The 25981-nt window shown below is 42.8% G+C and overlaps 1 protein-coding gene across 1 annotated transcript in view; it reads left to right on the forward strand.

Annotated features, from left to right (window-relative positions):
* The first annotated feature begins 336 nt into the window (after window positions 1-336).
* Window positions 337-25981, forward strand: part of RGS7BP (regulator of G protein signaling 7 binding protein) — a 655650-nt gene continuing 630005 nt past the window's right edge. The window contains exon 1 of the mRNA XM_085631636.1: window positions 337-626. Within this exon, the coding sequence (XP_085487762.1) occupies window positions 474-626 (153 nt within the window). The 5' untranslated portion in view covers window positions 337-473. The remainder of the gene's footprint in view (window positions 627-25981) is intronic.

Consider the following 25981-nt stretch of genomic DNA (forward strand, 5'->3'; position numbering starts at 1 on the left):
GAAGCCGCAGCCGGAGCTCCGGGCATCCAGGCACACGGAGACCTGCGAGTCTTGGCTCTGAAAGCCTTCCAGTTCTGAATGGAAACTCTCAGTTACAAGACATGGCTGTGTGTGTTTCCATGCCTTAAAATCGATGTGCTGAGGAAGGCTCGTCAGCATGACAGCATTGGGATATTTCTGCAGGCACTGAGATGCTGCTGAAGAGAAGTTGACCTGGTTTTTTCATTTTGGTTCACGTTTAGGCGAGCGTTTTGTTGGCACTGGAAAGCGATGCTGCAAGGCAGGGCAGCCGCCTCTTTTCAGCCCTCTCTCCTTCAAGCTGAAGGTTACCAGCAACCGCTCCAGCCGGCCCCGGCTCTGTGAACGCAGCGTGTGGAGCGCCCCGGCCCCGGGCTCCTTGCTGCGGCTCTCCGCCCCGCCCGCCCTTGCTCTGCTGTCTCGGCGTAGCCTTGGTTTTTGGTGGATGTGTCTGCATGAGTTCTGCACCGAATGGGCGCAAAACCCGCCCCCGCTCGGCCGGATCTCTCTTCCAGATCAGCGGCAAAGCCTTCCCCCGAGACACTGAGCGCCGGGGGAGCTCCGAGAGCGGCCACCGGACTCTGCGAGCCCTGGACGTCTGCAAGATGGTGGGTACCGAGCATTCAAGCCCTGCGCCTGGCGTGCATGTCTAGAAACGCTGCTCTGCGCCGCGGCCACTCCCCCCGCAGATTTACTATTCCCCTCACGTGCGGATGCACTATTTTTAAATCTGCAGTCCCCCTCGCCCAGTTCTTAATGACTGGGGAGAGGCGATGATAGGCAATTAAATCCGGCGCTCGCGAGGCTGGTGGGTGTCTCGAAGGTGGTACCCGTACGTGTTTGTGAGGTGGCTGGTAGCAGGCGGACGCATACGTGTGGTAAATGAATGCTAACTAAACTGAAGTTGAAGCGCATCAGAAATACACTAATCATTGGAGCATGTGTCTGGGAAATGGAGCGGGTCGTTTATTCTGTATATTAACTAATTCATGCTGGGCGGTCTCAAGTTGAAAGGCACATTCCTTGAAGAACTTCGAATCAACTGTGTTTTATTTGCTATCTGGCATAGGGGGACCGGTACTTTAAGGCCCGAGTCCTTCCTCTGCCTGCTATTCAGAGAGGGAGAGCGTCGGCTGTATCCTCCTCCCAGTAGTAGTACTCCCTCCTGCCCGTTCTCTTACAGGTAGCACGGCCACAGTCAAGAACGTCAGTCTGTTTCGCAAGGGCTTCATTGGACTCGAACCGTAGATCCCTTCTTTAGTTAGAACCACATCTAATCAAGGTCAGAGGAGAGCTCCAACACAGTAACGGATTGCCCACACGGCAGCTTCGCCTGGTACCCTCAATAGGAACTTCTTTGGCTTGTTCCACTCTATTGCCTTCCAGCATATGACTCCTTCTCCCAGAGCTCCTCCCTGTGCCTCCCTCTGCCCTGTCTCCTAGGTTACAAGGCTCCTAAGTAATGTGCTGAGGTTCATAGATATTAACTGTTTGCCAGCCAGACAGCTGTATCAAAGTGCTTTTGCATAGAGATACCCAGACTCCCATTTCAGTCACTGGCGTTCTGAACACTTGATGTGAGACAAAAGTGCCCACAGTTTAACATGACTGTTCGATTCACGACAATGTGCCTCATACTTTATTGTAGCTTATTCATAGCCTGTATAATGAGAATCTTCAAGACGCGCTCATGTTTAGAGCGAAGCATCATACTTTGGGTTCCTAATACTTGAAACACTTACGTGGAGTTTGTGTCATGGGCCGCTTAGTGCTAATACATTGAAGTGGTGTTGTTTCTCATTGTCACTGTAGTCTCCTGGCCGGTAAATTGTATATTATCTTTTATATATACATCCTAAAGACATTTGGAACCAATCTGTTGGTTAGAAAAGTATGTCCATTTAGTCAATTACACGAAGTAGCTTACCTGCCAAAAATATACTAACAACAAACATACATGGCCGAAGGTCAAATGTTCAAGCGTGCAATAGGTTTAAATCTGCTACGAAGCAGCTCAATACAATTATATTAAAAACCTTCTCACTTTTAAAGCTAGAGAAGAACATCTGTTATGAACCTGCATGGTATGGAATGTAGTAACAAGTACACAATCTAATATGTCATGTACTATGCATTGACAACGCTCTTTCTTCTACTCTCCTCCTTTGTGTGTGCTGAATCAACAGGATGAGCCATACAGTCACTCAGACAGGCAATGCATACCACTAGTCTCGGATGTTGATGGAGACCATGGGTCAAGTGTTGGTCCTGTATGTGATGCGTCTGCACCATACCTCCCATGGAGTCCAACTTACAAAATGTCAGATCTTGTTTGCAAAAAATCCTTTTTTAATGCACACCACATACACAGGATCCAATGAATTTTGATCACCAGCGCTCTTTTCAAAACATTCCCATAATGCATGTGCCATGCTAGCATCCCCTTGGATATTCTAACTATGAGCTTGTTACATTCCCCAATGAGGCTGACATTAGTTACTTGTACTTTCTTTTTCATATAACAGCAAATAGCTGATAACACGATGAAGCAGCCCTTTTACTGTAGATTCCATTGTGAGTACAGAGGTTTGTCTGACATTTCTTTTGCTGAATGCAAGCTTTTATACACCTCTAGCAAAAAGTTAGAGGTGCATAAAAGCTTGGATTCAGCAAAAAAATGTTTTTCACTATTTTAAAAAGAAGTACTGTTGTGAGGAAATCAACGGCCCAGTTACAAAGTAAAAATATGTTTTTGGCTTCTGTTTACCACATCTTATCTATGTTATTCCTGCATCTATTTCTTCACAGATATTGGTATATTAAGTCTTTCCATGGTGTCCTTGGATGCTTACCCAAACTCTGGGTTTAATGTGTAAGAGGTGTTACAGGAAACAGCATAAATAATGCACAATAGGTACAAAAATTAAATAACATAACCAGAGAATGGGATTTCAAAAAACTCTTCCTTTTTCTTTCATTTGAATAATTCTAAATCTAAAATAAGTAGCACTGCAGAGGCAGGGGTAAAACAGTGATAACCCTACCTAGGTTTTTATGGATACAGTTTTATTGATACAGTCCTAGAATAGATGAAGACCTGTTAAAGTCTGTGGTATTTGCAAGAAACTCACCTGACAAACTGAGAGGCAGGTGGTAAATTATTTTTGTAAATTCTTTATGACAAAAGCTGCTACAAAACTTTTGTCAGGAATGCCACGCAGCTGCAGAGCAGACAAATCGTTAACTCTCTCCTGTCTCCTTCTTAGGCAGTATAGGTCAAGTTCAAGACTTACTCTGGGGGCACACAGTACTCACTGAAGGCCACAATGGTCCCTCGATCTGGCAAGCTGCAGTTAAGTTGTTTACAAGGGATTAGGCTACCCAAAAAGGTTCTTGCAAAATAAAAAACGATTGTGCAAACAACTTGTATGAAACTTTCATCCTTAAAGAAATCCACTCAAATTTCCAGGCGTGATGACTGTCAACTTGGCATACTTCAGTGGATTGTTTCTTTGGTGAACAATCCAGTGATGTATGTGTTAGGCATGTCAGCCTTAGGATGGTCTTCCCCTAAACCCTTTGCCTTCCTCCTCCATTTTTCCTGATCTCGTTTTTGCTGCCCATAGGTCTCAGCTTACTTTACCACTACTAACCAGTGCTAAAGTGCCTGTAGTCCCTGCTTAAAACATGGTAATATTGGCTTATACCTAATTAGCATATTGGATTTACTTTTAAGTCCCAGTAAAGTGGTGCTAAATGTGCACAGGGCCTGTAAATTGCATGCTACTAGTGGGCCTGCAGCACTGATTGTGCCACCCCCTTATGTAGCCCTTTAAACATGTCTCAGGCCAGCTGTTGCAGCCTGCGTGGGTGCAGTTTTAAAATGTAATTTCAACTTGACCAAGTAACCCTTTTACCAGGTCCAAACTTCCCTTTTAATACATATAACTCACCCTTAGGGTAGGCCCTGGAAAGCCCAGAGGACAAGGTGCAATGTATTTAATGAGTAGGACATGCCCTCTCTAAGTTTTACATGTCCTGGTAGAGAAAACCCTTACATTAGTTTTTCACTACTGAAAGGCCTACCTCTCCCATCTGATAACATTCGTTCCCTTATTACATTTAATAAGGGACTTTCCAAATGAGAAGAGGTAACCAATTCATGTTTTGTGTCCCTGGAATCCCAATTTAAAATTCAAATTTAAAGTAAAATCAGATTTTCAATTACAATTCTTAAAATCTTCAACATTAGTTGCCATGTTCCTGCCTAAGCCATTTAGTGTCTGTGGCCTGTTTCTAGTCACATGACTGTGTGTAGCTGACAATTGAGATTTGTGTATTCATCCTAGACAACCACACACTGTAGGGAGCATAGGTGTGCCTGAATGGGCCATCTCTGGAAGGATGGGAGGGAGGAGCCGGGCACAGCCCCACTTACACCTTAATAGGCCATGCCCTGCCTCCACACAAAGGGCTGCGTATGCCCTTTAGTTAGTCTGGAGCCAGGACAGGTAAGGCAGGACTCCCAGGGACTTCATAGGGAAGCCTCTAGAATCTTCTCCCCCACTTCAAAGGCAAAACTGGGTACACATACTGGATCTCAGAAATCACTACTTTAGTACACTCCTGGACCTTTGGATACTCTGCCAAGAAGAAGGACTGCTGAGCTGTTGAAAAACTGTCACTCTGCCAGACTGCTGCCCTGCTGGACTCCTGCCTTGCTACTCTGACCTGCTGCCCTCCAGCCTGGGTAAGAGGGGTTGGACCTGCATCTCTTGAACCCAGAACCCCAGAGTGACTTGAAAGGCTAGTTGACTGGCCCCCTGACTTGAGCTTCAATATCAGAAGGCTCCAACACCCTTGTTAATTCACCTGGGCTCTGCCATTTGTGAGTCCACCCTGTCAAGTGGTGCCACCCCAGTCCTGGACCCTTGGAAGTGAGCCTAATGTGCTCTGACAGCCTCTGTGGATCCAGCAGAACCAGTGCATCGCTTCTGCGTGACGCAACCCCATGCAGAACATACGCATTGCTGCTGCTGTGTGGATCAGAACCGGCGCAAAGACCCTCATTGCAGCCCATCGCCACATTGGAACCGCCACAGTGCGAAGCATCCTCAGCACAGGTCCTCGCATCTCATTACAACTCCGGGCTCCACATTGCAGCCTCGCAACCAATGGATCGCTTTGACTGCGTGAATCATCCCCGACTTCAGGCTTCGCAAATGCAAGCCCATGTCAACAGGATATTTGACAATGCAGCAGGAACTCGCACTGCAGCTTCGCCACATCTCGGAACCAATGCATCTCTTCGGCTGCGGAACGCATCTTCGATGCAGATCCTTGCAATGCTCCGCAAACCAGGATTTAAGATACTTTGTCCAGCAGGCCTAACTGGGTCCCTGTAGCCGGCCCGCACTACATTGCGGTCACCCTGAACTTGTGACTTTGTCCTGGTCCGGCATGACCAGATATCTACAGTTGGCACTTAACGCCTTCAGGCACTATTTTTATCAACAATTTTTAAATTGAATATCTCCGATTCTACTGATTGGATTTTTGTTGTTTTGGTCTTGTTTTATTTATAAAAAAAACGACTCTATGTTTCTACATTTGTTGTGGGCTCTTTTTGTGGTGTGTTTATAGTGTACTGTTTGAAATGTTGCACGAATACTTTACACATTGACTGAATTAAGCCTGACTGCTCTGTGCCAAGCTACCCGAGGGTTGAGCACAGGTTAACTTAGGGTTTACTTGTGACTTCATCCTGAGAAGAATTGTGATTGTTGCTTGAAAAGGGTTTCAACCCCCCTCAACCAATAAAGTATTTGCTTTCAGTGTGCATGACAGAAAAGTGTAAATTTGCACTTTTTTGTTACCCATTGTGGATTTTGTTTCTCTCTTGAGAAATTTCAACCCCCCTACACCAATTTAAGTTTGTACATTTTTCTTTCCTTCCCTGGAAAATGTATTCACTCCAGATTTTCACAGGAAAACATTTGTGTCTGTTTTTCAGGGTAAGAAGCAGTGTATTAACTCTTTGTGAATAATGGCAGAGCCTCTTGGAATTCCCACTAGTTCGCCTGAGCACCCATAATTATGACTGGTGGCAGATGATTGAGGCGGCACTGAATTCTCTGAATTGTCATCAGGGAATTTCTTGCAAATATATCCGTTTTTACACTTTGTTTCCACATATGTATACACAAATGCATGTGAATCAGAGCCTATGTCTCTAGGCTCTGTTCAGTGGGATCTGGACCAAAATAAAGCTGCCTTGCAGGTGTAGATGGTCACATAGGGCTTGGAAGTCTGACCATTGTACAAAGGTAGGGCTTCGAGCCTCATTTAGAGTTGGGCAGAAGTGAGATATTTGCCAGAAAAACAATAGGTGTCTTCTCCTCCACCTCTGTATCCCTTCAGCTGATTTATATTGTGAGAGGAAAGGTAGCATTTAAACCACCCGCTCTTCCTTCGAGGACCACCTGCATGTGGGTCTTCTGCTGACAGGAAAAGCATAGGAGACGCTACAGAGTTAAGTGTGTCCCATCTAGCATAATTCCCACTGGCAGACCTAAAGCCCATGACTGCCATTGAAACCAAGATGGTCTTAGACAGAAAAAAAATGTAATGGGCCTTCTTTACTGATTGTTAACTCCCATCATTTAGGGGCATTAATTATGTGAGCTTGGACTCTGCTTTGGAAAGATAGGAGATGTGACTCTACAGTACCAAAGCTTCAGTCGCTATTTTTCCCCAGGGGATCTGCACACACTAGACACGTTGCAGTAGTGAAGAAGGTTAAATATAATCACACAAAGTTCCAGGTAGGGATATGTCTCTGAGAGGCCTGTGCTTTGTGCAAAGTCTACGGAAGTAATGAGCAGCTATATTCGGTCACATTTTCTTTCGTTTTGTTTACAGATTTTTGTTTACTCACCAGTGGGCAAGGAGCCCCGAGTTTAGTATGAACATCTCAACAAGGTGAAATCCGACTTGTGAGAGCGTATGTACAGAGCTGGGCGATGTGCTAGTGAAACACTTTTTGGCCGTATTTAGAGTTTGGTAAACAGGGTACTTAATCAAAACTTGGCAAATGTCTCCTGTGCCATATTTACAGTGCCATTGCCTATAATGCGCTTGTAATGCAGCGCACAAGACATCTGCCACGCTTGTGGCGTAGTACCCTGTCTTCCAAACTATAAATAAGGGGCCATGTTTTTATTGGTCTGGTGCATAAAGTTCTATGTTTATAGTGGGATGGATTTAGGGCTTGGTGGGCCTGAAGACTGCTAACCACGTTACTGTTGTTATGGCTTAATCAGCGTTAGTTCCTGCGAATCAGGCAGCTCTTCTGGGTAAATGCCTTTCTCTCTCTTTATGTATACTGGCAGTCACAGGACTCAGGTAACTATACATTTGTTTCTACTGTTGGGAGTCATAGTTCTCAATAACAAACCCATCAAAGGGTGGTTTGAGTTGCAGAGCAGAGGTGGTCTCTAGAATTTTGTCGGGCAAGTGGTAAACGTTTGTGAGATTTCACAGAGCTCAATACATTTCTTGGTGTTGTGCAACTGGACAGAATTTTGCAGGATGGATAGATTATTTCTTTGTGACATGGGGAAGTCATGGTAAATAATCTTTTCAATGCACCATAAGTGAGTGACTTTGAAAACTGCAGAATTTAAATATAGTTTTGCAGAACGATAAAGAACCGTCTCATAGCATTCTTGGGAAAACGAATGAAAAATACTGCATTTTAAAACACACCAGGTCAGGAACATTGGTGAAACCGAACAAAAAGTATATATCTTTTACAATGGTTTTCTGTGTTTTGCCCCACCCTTGTCCCCAAGAAAGGTATGAGAAAGCACGTGGCAGGTGGTGCTCCTTTGGTTTGAAACATCTTTATTGTGGTTTATAAACAGTACATTTCACATTAAATAATGGCATATAACATTTCCGGACAATAGGCTGCTAGATATCATTAACAGAATGCGCTTCAGGCTTCTCATATCAGAAAGACAATTGAAGAGTACCGAGGCAAATCAGGGATTTCAGTTCTTTGTTGTTTCTATCCATGTAGTTCACAGATGGCCCACCTTTAGGTTACACTTTTTAATGATCCTCATTGTAAAACCTCTTATTTGTTCCGATGCCAATATATTCCATATTTTGTTTAACCACATGAGCTCTGAAGGGCTTCATTCCTTACCCCAAAAGCTTGATATAACCATTTTTTGTCATCAGAAGTTGCCTCTGATTTCCACAAGGTTAAATTCTGTTTTGTACACATGTTTTCAATCTAAAGTACCTCTCATGCATTGCTTCCCGTTCTTTATCTGTTATTTTCGTCTTCTAGTTATATCCCTATTACCTTCCAGTCCTAATACTTAAAAAAATTGTTCTTGGTCCAAGACCAGTGCAGTGATAGAGATCTGTAGGTCCCACACTGGAAGTATGATGTCATCCATGAAAAGACTTACCCTGTTCTCTTCTCCCCAACTAAATTCCATGTGTAGCTTTGTATCCGTTATATTTGCAGCTAGCATTTCAACTCCAAAAGTAAGTAGTAACGGGTTTAAGGAGCATCCCTGTCTTGTCCCCCTTAGAACCTTATTTTCGTAGAGATAGATTTTGATTGACAGTAGGCATCATTTTCCAAGATCTATTTGCAATTACAAGTTGCAGTTATTGCATACACCATTATCTTTCCATGTACGCCAGTCTGTACGATCAAGTCCGTTTTGGGTCCAGGGAGAGCAGCTTAGCTGACTCCCTTGTTCACTTTTTGTGGTATTTTAAATGGGCAGGCTGTCCTTTAGAGGTGTAGCCCAACTGCTCTGCCTCTATCTGTCTCTTTAAGATGTGATGTGATAGTATATTGTCTAGTATTGAGATTAGTATTTGAATGAAAATCTTGGTATACAAATTGATCAGCATGATGGGTCTGTGAATGAGAAATGGCCATTTTGGGTATAGTAGTTATTTACACTTCTGACACGGTAGAGTTTATTTTCTCAGTAACAAATAAGGCATTATACAACACTTCCCTACGTCCTAGGATTGTATTTTCCATGTGCTATGGAATAGGTCTATCATACTGGTCCTGTGGATTTGTGTATTTTCAGTGTCCAAGGGTGTGGAATTTAATAAAATATCTACTTGTCCATGGGGCAGGTTGCTTCATAAATATTCTTGTCCTGTAACAAAATCCACTTGTCCCTTTGGTGCCATGTAGTGCAGCGAAAAATTATGGCAGCAATCTCATTATATAAGAGCACAGAAAGAACAACAAAGTTCAACAAACAATGAAGAAATGTTGGTTTAATTCAAAAGATGTTTTCATCAGTACAAAGGGCGCCAGCCGACACGTGTTTCGTCAACAGTAGACACGTGTTTCGTCAACAGTAGAACAACTGTGACTCTACCTTATTTTTAGAATTATTCTGTCACCTAATTAACCGTGCTCTTTGATTGTTTTGATCATAATTGCGTTTATGTTTTGTCACCACCATGTTGAATTCTATTGTCACTCCTCTCCTTTTGCTTTTGGCATTTTTTTGATCTATTATCATATTGTTTCCCAGCACTGAAGAGTCACAGTTGTTCTACTGTTGACGAAACACGTGTCTACTGTTGACGAAACACGTGTCGGCTGGCGCCCTTTGTACTGATGAAAACATCTTTTGAATTAAAACAATATTTCTTCATTGTTTGTTGAACTTTGTTGTTCTTTCTGTGATCTTATTATCAAAATTGTCACATGTGCACAGGATTTGCTTACAATTGTTCTGGCATGGGCTCTCGTCCACACCTTATACAGGGGTTTTGGGTATCCCCCTGACCTGTTTGCACCGTAAAGCATTGGTTCTTTGTTCTTCTTACTTCATCTGTCCGTTTACCTGCCTGAGCGCCATTTATCCTGTTTTCAAAAACCCTCTCTGGTCTATACTCATTATATAAGAGCTGTGATATAGCCTCTCTGATTATGCCAGGGCTCATACCATAGTAGTGTTTGAATACTTGCAATCCCCTTATGTTGCCACGTTTCCGCAGATCTACATACTGGGGCTGAAGGTAGTGGTAAGCAAGAGTTCCAGAGTTAGAATGCCCTTTTGAGTCTTTGCAAACATACTAACTTTCATGTTTTAAGGGTTTTCAACAACTCTTCTCTAATCTTTTCCCATACTGAGAAATGTTGGAAATGTACTCCTGACAATGGCAGACTTAAACCTTTTTCCAGAGTTGGGAAAAAAAGTAGTTGGAGCGAAAGTGAACTTGCAAACACTCAGATTTTTACATGACCAAATCTACACATGCATATTTGCTCATACTAAAATGCAGTTCACAAATATTTTCTAGGAGTACTATCTCTTGTTCTACTTCTGTAAATTCTTGGGAATTCATGAAAGCCGTAAAGCTGCACTTAATGCAAGGAAATATACCATGAGTCCACTTTTGAGACTTTATTTAATAAATGGGCCCCTAATTTGGTCTGGCATTGACCATGACTTTTTACGTTTATTAAAATTCTGTCTCTTTCTCTGTATCGGCTGGCTTCACTGTGAGTAACGGCTCTTTCACAAGGAGCATATCGGCACACAAAGTAGTTTTGTTCAATGCCAGTAACTACTGTGGCAGTATATGATTTTTGAGACCAAAAATAATTTTTTCTTTTGCCAATGTTTGTTATAGTGGTGAGGACCCATCAGCTTCCACACCAATAAGGTTTAACAAAAACCATGGCAAAGCAATTCACACATTGAGAAAACTAAAAAGCTGACCACCAATTTCAGACCTACTGACTTTGTCAATGCTTGTTTATTTTTGTTAGCCATAATTTTTATCGAAACTGGTTACACTGATTTTCCATTATCAATATTTTTGGGAAATACTAGCATGCATCAACAAATGTTACTAAATGATGCTGCAAAGAAATGGTAACAGAAATTTTACAGTAGTTTAGCATAATGTTTTTTTTTTCCTGCTTTCATTTTTGTATGAACATTTTATTTTGAAAGCAAAGATTCATCAATCTTTCTTTCAAGCTTCTGCAAATATTTGCATCAAATCAGAGAACATTCTGGGAGCATTATACATAGCCTCATATTGCTAAACTTTGAAAACGTGTGTACACTTTTTTATACTGGAACCATTGTCAGTAGTTCAGTCAGAGCTTACAACATTTTCTTAGAGCATTCACCCTAATAATAAAGGCTTTCAATTAAAGAACCATAAATACAAGTTTGAACATCATTCACATATAGACAAAAATATTACCTTAAGTGCAGACAGTGCCCTTCCCTGATCCATAATGCGGTATTGCAAATTGGCAGTCAAAGGGTTTGTGCTACAGGGGGTTGGGCCTACTTGTCCAAAGGACAAAATGAACATGAATACATGTTGCCCTGGACTCCAAACAATATGTTCTGGGTGCCAAGCTGTAGGAATTGCACATCCCTGAGTGTCTTAATTGTCATCAATATTATATCTTTCATGATGCGGATTTCAATGTCTTCCCTCAGATGAGTAGGTATCACCAGCACTCGTGTGATCATCATATTTAAATTGATGTTGATTATCATTGTCATCCTTGTATTGTGCCTGTTTGAAATTGTGAAAGATCGCAGTTTTCGCTCCATCTGTTTCTTCCAAAGAACCTATTGTGTCAGTAAGTATAGTAATGTGTGATTTCAGTTTTTTTCACTTAGCTTGGATGCCAAGGTACCAGTGCTGCTGGAACAATTTTCAGAGTGAGGGTGCAGCCATCAGAGTTACATTAATAAAGTCATAGGGAATGTGAAAAATCAGAGGTTTCACAAATAGCAAGCATAGCAATGAGCCATGCCAATTCAGCTACAGAGTGCTGGAGGTGTAGTACGTGGCTAGTGGCGTAATTTGGAGCTCACTGTTACAAATATATTACTGAAACATGGTGTGGTAGGAACACTGTCATTTCTGGACAGCACGGTGTCCATTGAAATGGCAACACAATTCGTAATGCCATGCGGTTCTTCTGATACATTTATATAGCACTCAAACAATATATGGAAATTGGATTTCTGCAAATATTTATAATTTTCACATCGCCAAGTATTGTCTCTTAATTTGTTTTGATCCTTTTAAAATCTTTGTTTCTGTCACACTTCAGAATTACAAAAAATGTGTATCATTTGCACTTTCTTATTCACTGATATATCTTGAAATATTTGTTAAGTTAATTTACAGGTGTTAAAATGTTACTGTGTGTTAGAAAAAAATTGAAGTCCTACAGCCTTTCCTTTCACACTTCCTGTACGACAGCAAGATTCTCAGGTAGTTTACTTTACAAAATTCTTTGACTTTGCAGTGTTTGAAAGAAAAGTAAACACCAATCTCCATATTAAAGGAGGAAGCAGCCAATTTGTCAGAAGACCTAGCTTGACATTTGACCTTTGTCTATGAACACAGCAGATATGACGAGATTAAAGCAAAATGTAAAGACGTCTTTATTGCTCATTCATCTTTGGAGCTCCAGCCTGGTTATTGGGGGAGGGGGGGCTCCACCCTACCTACTTCTGTTGCCCATGCAAGGTCCTGTCCAGCAGGTTATAAACAAGAGACAGAAATGTATTTTAACTCTCTTGAATGTATAGAAATAAAATGGGGACTTTGTCTCTTTCTAATCCCTTATGCTCCTGTTGTACGCTATCGAGTAAAACTGTATAGCATTTTCATTTTATAACCTGTTGTTATTACATTACCTCTTTCCCTCTGCTTTTAACACATCCCACACCCCCTTATTATTTATCTTAAACTTTTATGTGGCTTTAATTCTACTGTTACCTGGGCATGTTCTCGGGTTTGTTAAATTGCCAAGTTCTGAAACATTAATGCCTCTGGCTGCTTCTGTGGGACTAAAGTTGAGATCTATCCTTGTATAAGGCCAATGTATGTGTGAGTATAAGGATTAATCTCTCCTCATTGGGTGAATTGGCCTCCATAATTCAAGAAGGCACAATCCCTCCTATGGGTTACACCAGCAGGCTGAAGCCCGATTGAAGAACCATCTACATCCGCAAACATTGTCAAGTTCATGTTTCCTCCTTTCTGTATATTTTTGTATGCTATCCTCCTTGATTCCTTCATTGTCTCTTGTATGAAGTGTGCCTGTTTCTAATTGAGACAATGACCGAGGCAGTCGTCATCATTAATGTTTCTGTTTCTCCATTTTATTTTATATGACGCGTCTTTCTCTTTGTGATTACATCCACTGATTGGGAAAGACATCAATAATAACATAGCAACTCCTCACATTTTAGTATCTTGTTAAAGAAGTACTGCTGGCTTTTGTACAGTAAACATGCTTCTTGTTGGCAGATTATACCACTTATCGGGTTATTCATCAGATTCTAGGCACCTGTTTTCTTCTTAGAGGCATTCAACCCCTTCATATTAAGTGTAGCTATATGCACAATTGTACACCCAGATCCAGTAGAACATACTTATCTCTATTGCATTTGTGTTCACCTCTTCAAACCTTCAGCCTGTTGCGTTAACCCCTCCCACAAGACCCTTGAATGCCCTCTTTGAATTTAGAAACCATAATTAATTAGGTATTTCTGAAGTTAAAACATTCCAAGCAATACCTCAAAACGCTGGTGTAAATGATAATAATAGGCTGTCTGCTCATCCTTTCTCCCTGTCAACTCAAGCAAGTTAATAAACCTCATCTACATACCCAACGTCTTAGATCCCATATTATAGCCAAAATGCACCTCTCCCCAGCAGCGGCCAGTACATATAGGCTGAGGGGCCACCACCCCGTCCCCTTTTCACAGGCAAGAAGAGTGTATGTCAGGTTTAACAAAGGTCAGCTTAGCAGACAGTCTTGTTCAGATCAGGCAGCCAGGAGCTAGACATGTACTAACTACACAGGCTCCTGGCTGCCTGAGCTGAACTTTGCCAGGCTGAGGATTTCACAGCCCTGTGGGAGTGAACTCTTCAGCCTGGCAAAAGTGCCTCAAGGCCCTCCTCCTCGTGATGAGGGGGAGCGTTACCCATTGCCTCGGACCTGGGTGCTTCAATTTTAAGCCTTGAAGTGCCCAGGGTCAAGTGTCAATCAGTAACACCTCGTCACAGAGTGGGGTAGGGTCAGCAATCTCACTTATCTCATTGGCTGACCTGGGGCCAGCCAATGAGGGAAGGCAGCAGTCCCAACCCTCCTGAGATCTCCAAAGCTTGGGACTGCTGCCTTCACACTTTGGCTGACCTAACGTGAGCCAATGAGGAAAGTCAGCAGTTCCTACTCTCCTGGGACCTCCAAGACTTTCCTCTCAGAGATCTACATGTAAGATAAGTTGTATGTGTTTTTTTTTATGTTTGGTGCACTTGTGCCTGCTTGTATGACTGTATGTGTATCTATTAGTGAGTGTTGTGAATGGGTGTATGGCCATGTGTAAATGCATGGGTGTGAGTGATGTGTATGTGAGTGTGTGTGTGCCCCCCAACAGGTAAAATTACCATCTGCCACTGCCTCTCCTCTCTTCCAATCTTTTACCAACAAAATCAGTCATCATCTTGTCTGTTGCTCCTCCGATGTCTTTCCATTATATTTTTGTGTGTTGCTTTCTTTACATATATCTTGGGCATTATTGCTTCCAAGACCATTTCACCTCTGGGAACTACCCTGTCATGAGTCTGGCTCATCTTGTGAATTCAGTTTCAATATTCTTTTCCCTTATTCCTCATTGAGACTTGGTCGGATTTAACACCTATTTCAAAATTCAAGCCAGAGGTAAAAATCAACTCGACTATATCAACTAGAGGGGGAAATGTTTTGGAAGAAATAAAATATGAAAACCTGGTGCCACAGCAGACAACAGCAGAGAGCGTCACTCAGCTATACAAGGTGAAAGAGCAGTACAGGTCAAGAATTCATGCTGCTATAAAAAGAGGTGAAGGGTTCACTTGAGAGCACAATGCATAACCTGTAAGGTCATAGTTAAAGGAAAACCTGCATTTGACAAGCTGAAAGGAATTTATGGCCTTAGCACACTGGCACATATTCTGTGTTTTCAATAGATTGAAACATGATTAGGCAATGGAAGCAGGAGACTGAATTAGCCAAGAACACATGGAATCTGATAAGAGGTCTTAGGAGCACAGTGATAAAGGACACACACAAATAAATATGCATTCAACCCCAAATACACATGCATGCAAAAGTAGAAGAATAGTTGGTTTGTTAAGCATTGTTAGAACTGCAATAAAGGATGTGTAGTGAATTAGGTTAAAGTATAGGGGCACAGGTGACCTCATGTTTTTCTATACCTAATGTGTACCAATATGTAACTGCCTAGTAATTCATTGTTTAAACTTTTGAAACCGGCATTGTTTAACTGGATATAAAAATAGCTGCCAGTGAAGCAGCAAACTGAGAATGGCTGTTTACTTGTGTGAAGACGTATGTCTCCCTGTCGCGATAGTAAAGTGCTGTTTTTACATTGCCAAGAGGAGCCTGCCTTTTTCTTCATTATGAAGTTACTCTGCTGCAGGTTTCTTGCTTGAGACTTCTCCCAATAGCATACAGCTATGGTGGGAAAAGCTACGAAGAGTCTTGCTACAAGGTGGTAGGCTCGGCAGAGGTCCTCCATGATTAGAATTTACTGCACATAGTTGCTATGCTCAGAGCCTGTCTGCCACCAAACACATCGTCGTCTACATCCCAGGCTTGCCCTTTATTCAACATCTCAGACATTTGGACAATATTCTGCAGGAGACCTCAATTGCTGGGAAGTCTCAGGTGTCATGACCTTGAGAAACCTATTTTATGTGATGGCCACTTGTTGTCCATTGCTTCCCTAGAAGACCAATTCAACATTCATAGAGGACAGTTTCTAATATACAGAGCCCTGGCCCATATTTTACAGGCAACATGGTCCATCACTGACGTAAAGCCTGTCGTGCACTCCTCATTCAAACCTTTTTGGTGAAGGGAAATGTTAGAAATACCATGAGATGGCTATATGATGCTTTCCAGCACCACACACACATATGCTTACGGCTTCTCTGCAACGCGAGTGGTCCATGACAAGGAATAGGAAAATATAGTTGAATATCCCCAGTCTGGTTCACAAAATGCGAAATGAATATTAATTCCAATTCCACATCTTACATAGGGCTTACCTATCCCGTCATAATTAACAAATTTACCCTGATGCTAATGCCTCCTGTGCATGCTGCACTACAGTCTAAGTTGACCTCTGCAACAATCTCTGGACCTGCGTGTCAGTAATGCCCTTCTGGTCAGAAATCCTGGTTACACTAATGCACCCGAGGGAAGTCATGGTTAAGCTACGACTACGCTTGATGCAATACAAGATCTTGCATAGAGTATACTTTGTCAGGGCGTGCCTTCATACCATAGGAGAGCAGACCCACCCAGTTGCCTGAGAGGTAAAACCCAACGTGGCACATACATACACACATCATGGGAATGTCTTCTTATAGAGATCTATTGGGACCAGATAGTGGGGGAGCTGAGCGCGATACTGGAGGCACAACTCCACAGGGAGGCCAAACATGTGCTGCTGGGAGTCTCCACAGAAATTGATCTACCTTGTTCTAAACTTTTATTATGCGACCTGGGACTGGTAGTGGCCAAAAGACACGTTACTAGATACTGGGGAGCTCCTGATCTCCACACACTCGTAGAATGGAGGGCAGTATGGATTTATATATGATCGCAGAAAGGGTGACATATAAAGCCCGGGGCTTCACCAAAAAGTTCCCCAAGATCTGGACCCCATGGCTGAGACACTATAGTCTAGAGATAGGAAATGATGACCGTGACAACAGTCGCACACCGGATTGAGTCAGAGGCACGAGACGGAGGGGGACCAGTGGTTACTCCCCCAGGCCGAAACCCACACGCTGGGGAGAGGGTGGGTGGGAGGCACTCTGTCCCTGTATCCCTCCTGGGAACAACCTGTGAAAAAGTGTGCTGTCAACCACTGCCGCTCACTAATTCTTTAATTTGTATCAGTAATTCAAATCTACTATGTGCAATGTATCTGTTTCAGTGTACTGGCAACCTTGGTATTATTAAAAACAGTTCTAAAAAAAAAAAAGAAATCCTGACTACACTGAGGAACATTAACGGGTTGGTAAACATAGTATCTCGGGAAGCCTGCACCCTGGGTTTATATAAAAGGCCCCAACAAAAAGTAACATCCATGCTTGCTTCCTAGACCTTAGCTTACTGGCAGCTGAACAGGTGATTACAATGCAATAGAAGGCTGTGCAACACCCCCCGACCCTCTCTCAAGAGTTGGCGCTAAGCTACCAAAAAATGGGTTGAGACAGAAAGCAGGACCTTACATAAAGAAGAATCCAGAGGCCTGTAGAAGTGCCCAATTGCCAACGTCTGGGATGCCCTTCTACTGACCCTTAAATGTGGCCTCAAAATGGCACTTTACAGCCCTGAACTACTGGGGTCAGCTGACTCCTTCAGGTCCAAGCGTAGATATACACTCCAAATTGTGACAGTACTTTCTTCCCCACCTTCCGCAGAAAAGGCTTCCTCTCAATAACATATTCTTTAATTGCCTTACTCACTGTAATGGATCACATGGATCTTACATCTCCCTTGCCAAACCTCTCCTTTCCCTTATGGCTGGCTCCTCGACCCTTGCTTGACCCTATACTAGTTATTGTTCCCTATCTTTTTGTTCACATCCCAATCACGAACATTATACCACAATTCCATTTGATTTCATAAATACTTTATAGGGCAGCTTGTGTAGCAATTGGCGCCAACCCTTGGGATGGACCCTCCCCTGAGTTTAAGATCCATGTTACTCCCTCAGTAATGACCTATCTAGTAATCTTGTTGTTACGCCAAAGTATTGTTCTGAATGCTATTTGCACAAATGTTAAAAGGCCATTAAAGATGGTTGGAAAAAAAATTGAGATGACAAGAATTCACACACTGAGAAGAAGTAAAAACAATCTTGTGAGACATACTGTAGATGCACCCCTTCTCACTAAAGTAAAGACTAGACACAACATTCAGCTATCAGAAGAACTTCTAGTTACAATGTCAAAGAATCCTCCTTCTATAAAACATATGAACGATCACACTGAACAGAAGGAAAAAGACAAGATCAAAGAGTCCAAGGTTACATATGATTTAGATTTTTTCAACTTCTGGGTCTAAACCTTGATATTCACTTGGCACTAGGTTAGGTATGTTGCCCTGAATATCTACTATTCGAGTTGGTGTCCTATCTACAAACTTCTCTCCCGCCTTGGAACCAAACCTTCTACAACATGCTAAAACTAATTAGATAGTACAATATTCAACTAGTAGGACCACAATAACTGGCAACAAGGCTTTCACCAGTCCCGACATCCAGGGTGGCAGAAAAGAAAAACATCTGGTGAATCAGTTATCTGGGGCACCTCCTTTATCTACCATTCAATTCTGTAGATTGTGGAAAGTTTGTATAGCCTCTGACAGTGTTCCATTATCCGCATTGTTTGCTGGGATGAAATTACAACAAGCTGTTCCTATCCTGGCACATACCCTTCCTTGCATGGCTGTCATCAGGTCAAGTACATTACAGTGCTGCATTATCATCATTCTCATAGCACACAGCAGCTCTTCCTTTATGGCACTGAATCTATCTTTTGTACTATTGATGCACTTGAGGAGCTCCCCTCAAGTTATCTGTAATGATTCAGCTGTTGCCTGAGCCTCAACAAACTGCAGAATTCTCCCAAAGAACAGCTGTGCATCATTAAACAACTAATATTCTTCAGAAATATCATTCCACGTGGTAGTGTCATAATAAGCTGCAGTTCTCTTCCTTTGATGATGATGTACCAAAGTTGTTGAACAGTTCATGGTCTTTTCATGTAGAGTTGATATCTTAATTTCAGGAATTACCAAGTCAGGGGCGTGCAAGTTGACCAATGTGCTGAGGCCACCCCAGTTCAGTGGTAATTGGGCGTAAAGTAGTGCCCTACACTGCTATTAATAGTCCATGAGGCTGGAGGTGCCCCCCTGCATGTTGGTGTTATCTATTGTGGCTCTACATTTGGTATTGCGTCCTACATTAACAGTGCCATTTCTTCTGAAACACAAAAGAAAGAGCTGTTAGTCTCATGACTGTCTGAGGTCTATATTATCTATCCAAATGTAACACGCAATGTTGTTGTCCCAAATATGCACACATTTTTTTACTGCATCCTAACATCAGTACCATTCCATAAAGACATGACTCTACAGAAGAATTTGATATCAGAATGCCATTGATTATGGGCAAAAACTGATCCAGTGACTCTACATCCTGGCCTACAAACACAATCTGGGGGAAAGGATTTACTAAGTAACTATTACACTACGTGAGCGTGTGTGTAACTCCTAAAAACCATAAGTCTAAAACCATCTTGATCCCGTCTACAGTAGTAGGAGGACCTCTCAGGCAGGTCTCTGTCATGTTGGCGGGACCGCTTCCATTAATTTTTATTCCCTCCTTACATTCAGGGATATTGTCCTACTGGGACCAAGCCTGTTTTGGTCTGGGTGATGTAACTGAGGTAACACTCAAAGGATACAATTCACAAAAATGTGTGTTTAGGATTTTAAATCAGAATCTAAGATAGCTATAGGCCTGTAGGAGGCTGGGTCTGTGGGGGATCCTCACAGGATTGAGTATAGAAACTAAATGGGACTCACAAAGGGTTGGTCACAGTTGTCCCTCAGCGATTGCCATTTCATACATGAAGGCTACATTGGGTGTTAAGATATTAGCAAAAGTTTTTTAGAGCTGTATCTGGAATCCATCCATCCTCAGGGTTTTGCCACTAGTCAATTCTCGTATGTCTTCGTTTATGTTTTATGGTGTGATGGGACCGTCTATATTTCCTGCTGTCTAGGGAGGTGTAAGTCTTGTAGGAGGGTTCATATTGATAGATTTTCTACGCTAGTTCTGCTTTTATATAGGTGCAATAGTAATAACAAGCCATATGGATGGCCTGCTGAGAGTGGATAACTATATCCCTGTGAAGTTGAAAGTTCCATACTGCTGGTTTGCTAGCCATGCTAGCAATCTACTAATCTTATCCCCTTCAGTATGAGCTCCTGTGAAACAGGTGGCGTAATCGAGGCTTCCATCAGCATAGCCTTATCCTCCGTCAAAGCCAGGAGGAGATCCTGAAGCTACTTGCTGTCTCTCAAGCCATACAAAGAAGTCTTATCAACTCTTGGAAAGGATCGTTGTTATGCATGCTGTAGTCATCAATCACTTATTGTATTAGCTAAGACAATAATTGACTGATGACTACAGCATGCACAACAATGCTCCTTTCCAAGAGGTGATAATGTTTTGATGACCAGGTCTGAGTGGCGGTGGGACCTGGGAGAGTAGAGCGTTACAGACACGGGACTTTGGTTTGAAAACATTTCTAATACATTCCACCAGTGCGCACATGTGTGGAGCCCTCATCGCCTTCAGGAAGGAAACATTGCATACAAAGTAGTCCTCTGCCATCTTAAAGTCTCTCTCTTTGGTCCCCCTAAAACTGACTACAGAATACAGACTACAGAGTGTATACAATGGGTCTGCAAAATCACTTTAAAAGCCTCCCATTCAACAGATGGAGCGAAAACCAAGTCATCATTGTTATCAAAGTATTCCTGCATTCTCCATGCAATGGTTCTACGGAAGGCCCTGTTCTCCAGCATGGGCCCTGAAGGGCACCATGATGGGATGGGGTTGGGTTTATAGCCTAGTTAAGGGTAAGTAATAAAGGGTTGAGGTCAGATACATCTCTAGGTAATCGGAAGAGGAGAGGAGTGAGGCTGTGTGTACTGAATATATAAACCTATGCAGACTTACAAAGGGATCATGGGGAGGGGAGTAAAAAGAGTAAAGCCAGACATCTGAGGTATGATGTTGCCATATGTCTGTGAGGGACAAGTGCTGAAGCTAGCATGATAATATCAGACATGCTGGAGAGGTGGATGTGACCTATCAAGAGAGATGTCTAGGACGCAATTAAAATCACCCCTAAGATGCATGGGACGAATCTGCCCAACTAGTCTGACAGGCGGTTAAGAAATGCCAGCTGCCATGTAGGGGGACGTTAATGCTACATATACCTACTGGGTCTCCATGTAATGTGCCCTCTACAAGACCAAATCTTTCATCTTGGTCTGCAATGACCATACCTACATAAAAGTGACACCTGCTCTCAACCAACTGAGAGCTTCCCTATTGTATGTTTAAAAATTAGTTGTGACCACCTAACCTCACCATTCCTTTTGAAGTTTGGCCACTCTATGTGCCTGTTATGGGATTTTTGGAGCAAGGCTAGGTGAACTCCTTTCCGCTTTCGAAGAAAGTGTGTTTTGTACCGCTTACATATTGTGTGAAACCCCCTAATATTCCAAGTTATTAGTGAGAGCCCATAAAAGCATGCCATATAAGAAAGGGTGATAAATGTGTTCTAGTCTTACTGAATCTGTTAGTGCTATCATAATTTGTGGGTATATATGTTCCTCCCTCCACCCACCCTGCAGGAAGCAAGCATGAGTCCTTGACCCAAAAGAAAATTGAATAGCAATAAGCTGAACCACAAACTTGAGCACAGAAGGCAAAAGGTCCAACATCCATATACATACATCAAGTTCTTTGCAGGGTGCATGCTAATAGGCCCTTCTAAAACTTGGGGTCCCAGCCTGGCGCTTCCCGAATTCCAAAGAGAATTTTAGTGAAAATAGTGTCGAAAAGCACAAAGTGCCAAGTGTGGGTATCTGGTTGCACCGGACCAGGACATTGTCACAAGTTCAGGCTGGCCGTGATGGAGTGTTGGCCGGCTACAGGGACCCAGTTAGGCCAGCTGAACAAAGTACCTTAAATCCTGGGCTGCAACGCGGTGTGTGGATCCATGTCAAAGGTGCGTTGTGCAGCCGAAGCAATGTGTCAGTTCTGAGATGTAGCAAGGCGGCAGTGTGATTTCCTGTTGCATCATCGTCAAGGATCCCGTCGTCGGGGCTTGTAATGCAAATTTCGGTGTCAAGATGTTCCTTATCAGCTGCGAGGCTGCAATGCCGAGTCCGGCATCATTATCGAGGCAGCCATCGGCGAGAGATGCAAGGGCCTGTACCGAGGCTGTGTTGTGCAGCGGCAGTTCTGAAGGCGATGCAGGCTGCGCCAGCGATCCAAGCCCTTGTGACAGGTCCAACGCACACAGCAGTGGTGATGCATCGGTTCTGTTTGGGGATGCGCTGCTCAGCAGAGAAGATGCGTCTGTTCTGCTCGGTAATGCGCCACTCAGCAGAGAAGATGCATCAGTTCTGCTAGGGGATGGGCCGCAGAGCAGATCCATCAGTTCTGCTTGGGGATGCACCGCACAGAAGAGAAGGTGCGTTGGTCCCAACGGCAAGCACCGTAGGCTCCAGGAGTAGGGTTGCACCACTTCGCAGGGTAGACTCACTGATGGCAGAGTCTAGGTGTAGGTGCAAGGTTGTTGGAAGCCTGTTATATCCCTGAGGCTTCAGATTAGGAGGTAAGCCAGTTAGCCCTTGGGGTTTAAGAGATGCAGGTCCAGTCCTAGGTCAACACATCAGGGCAGCAGTTCCTTCGGAGCAGCAGCCCAGCAGAGTGGCAGTCCTTTCAGCAGCACAGCAGTCCTTCCTGGCAAACTATCTGCAGGTCCAGAAGTGTATTGCAGAGTTATTGTCTAAGGTCCTTCTTTTATTCCCTGGTGCCCTGGTTCTGGGAAATGGGAGAAGCTTCTAGACAGTAGCTCTGAAGAGCACTGATGACTTGCCTTCCCCGCCCTGTCTCCAAGCTGGCTGAAGTGACAATGCAGAATTGTAGGCCCTTTGTGTGAAGACAGGACACTGCGTATTCAAGTGTAAGTGAGCTTGGCCCAGCTCCTTTTCACATCCAGCCAGTGATGGCCCTACCAGTTACACCTAAACTCCCATTGTGTGTGGCAGTCTAGGAGGAATACACAAAGCCCAACTGCCACTACACTCAGTCATGTGACCAGAGATAGGCTGCAGGCACAAAGTGGCTAAGAGAACAAGGAGTGTGCGGTTCCTATGTGGGGATCTAGGTCTTATAATGTGGTGAATCAAGGGGAGTTCTGCTTTTAAGAGCAAGTGCTCTCACACACCCCTTGTTGTGTCATGCTTCATCATCAGGCAGCTCCTCATTGGGCCAGCGCTGCAATGCCCAACGGGCCCCTCGGGGGGGGCTCTTTACCGGAGTTCTTTTCTTTTTTGCTGATATGGAGTGTGAGGGTGGGTGAATATATGTGAGAAGAATGGGTAAGGAAGGTGTGTATTAAAAATGATTAAGGGGATCCAAAGATAATTTAATTGTTGTGTCCCTTTTTCAGAGCCCGGTGTAGGTCGGAAGCCTGAATTGCGCTGCGACAACTGTCCTTCGGCACGCACAATCGCGTCTGCCCTGACCGGTCCGACTGGTGCCCCATGTTTTGACATGCTTTATTGACATGGTAGAGTGCCCATGACCAAACATGGCCTGCCCAATAAAAATCTTAGCAGCAACTGCCAAACATGCCACTGCCATATTCTTAGGCCACCATTCATTCCATTGCATAACAAGTGGCATCACAATTTACATAACATTTAAAAGTATACATGCAATGTAATTAAATTAAATGTCATATTACAACACCTTCTCCCTTGCACAACTAAAAATAAAAATAAAATGAAAGTAAATTGGAATTAACTAAAATAAAATTAATACATAAACTAGTCATTGAATCTGCTTGGCATCTTGACGACTCGTGAACCAACTTTTCTCACCACACTTGGAGGCTCATTCCCTGCTTGATCTGAGCCACTGGACGTTGGATAACAGTCTCCGCTATTTTAGTATTTCTCACACCTTCTGACTGTACCCAACAGACCAATCAGAAGCAGTATTTTTCCTCTGCCTAATAATGTTCGTTTATTCAGGGAAAGTTTGACAAGCTGCCTTCTATTCCACCAACCGTTGCCCTCTATAAAAATGGAACTTTCAGTGACTTTTTCAACTCGAACTGGCAAAGAAAACTTAGACTCTCCCCTTTTTTACTTTTTTTGGATTCTTGATTACCCTCTGTCCACGATGCAAACATTGTTGTCAAGAGAATGATGTTTCTCATCAAAATATATTTCCATACCAGCTTGTTTCAATGCTACAGTGGCAGAACCTTCATCACTCCCACAAGAATGTTGCAAACCTTCTTGCTCAGCTTTGTTCCTTAACCAATTAGGGAAAAAATAAGTGTGCACCTTACGTCTTCTTAACAATGTCAGTTGGGCTTCCTCCGAAGTACTATGAGGAATCACATTTTAATCACACTCTAAAAAGAAAGGGATGGGAGGATCACGCTTTCCCCAGTCCTCTCTAAGTTATACATCTAACACACACAAAAGGAAAAGCTATCATATTAATCATTTTGTCGCAATCTGTGTTAGGGAAACCTTAAGGGTTTATTAATACTGCCCTTACCCACTAGTTAGTGGCATGCTTCATCATTGGGTATTTTTTTAAAAAACACACTAGGGATCCATTTTGGTGAAGCAGTAATCAAAATAAAACGATCTAGGAGGGTATCCTCTCTTTTCCATTTATTCCTGGGTCATTCCTGATAGGGTTAAAAATATATGTTTCGGGTGTACTTAGGGAATTAGCATCCCTGTCACCCTCTCTGCTTTTATCGACATGTTTCTGCCAAATTCTATAGCCCACTAGGGGTCATTGCCATTGCTCAGGATCTAGATCAAATTAAAAATATTCAGGAAAAAATGAAATGACAGCATTGGCACTTAGAGAATCCATTAAAGACATTTTTTTTCTTCGAGTAATAGGCAATCAACAGGATCAAATACCTCATGTTGTGCTGAAGTAACGAACATGAGGTATTTGATCTTGTTGATTGCCTCAGACAGCATCAGGAAAAGATACCAAATGCAAAGGAGTTTCTCTGGTCTTCCAATGCTTAGCTGAAAGAAGACATTTGGGGAATGTATCAATAATATGCTTAATATTAGCATCCAGTGAAGGCCACCAATAAAATAGTTTCAACCTCTGGTAGGTCTTAGAAATTCCTAAATGTCTGTGATGGACCAACAACACAGGTTCATCTGTCAAACTCTCAGGTGACACAAGCAACTCACCATGCATAACCATTGACCATTGTCAATACTTCTGAATTCTGAGCAAATGTTTTTAAATCCCCAAATAAACATCTACTCTTAGGCCAACTGTTCATTACAAATTGCATTATTTGCTGCACATTTTCATCACGCTGACATGCCCCAGACCACTTTTTGCCGAAATCTTATCACACTCACGGATGGCATCCAGGGCCGCATCCATGCACATAGTATCATCCATAACATCCTCACCATCATTTTCCAAGGTCGTACAACATAAGCAATTTGCTTGAAAGGTTTTACCACTAGGAAGATGTTTAACTTCAAAAGTGCACTTTTGAAGCTTTGAAAACAGCCTTATTAAATTGGCAGATGCATTGCTGGAAACTTTCAAACTGAGAATGTGTACCAACAGCTTGTGTTCAGTATATAAATCAAACTGACACCCACAAATGTACATTCTGAACTTATGTACTGCCATATACATGCCTGTGCTACTCTTTCAGTGGTGCTGTAGTATGTTTCTGATTGCTTAAGTGATCTCGAAGCAAATCCCACTGTTTTTTCCTTGCCTATCCACTGACTGAGGACTGGCCCAAACCAGTTAAACTGGCTCAACCGTGATCATGCACCTGCTACCTGCTTTGTAAGCATTTAAAGTTGGAGCTTCCGCAGTAAGTTCTTTCATTTAAAAAAAATACTTCCTCCAATTTCTTCGAGCAAGTAAACTTTACCCCCTTTCTAAGTAGGTTGGGTTGTTAATGGTTCCACAACCTGGGCATAACCTTGCACAAA

Source organism: Triturus cristatus, chromosome 2_1 (genome assembly GCF_964204655.1).
Source record: "Triturus cristatus chromosome 2_1, aTriCri1.1, whole genome shotgun sequence".
Lineage (NCBI taxonomy): Eukaryota > Metazoa > Chordata > Amphibia > Caudata > Salamandridae > Triturus > Triturus cristatus.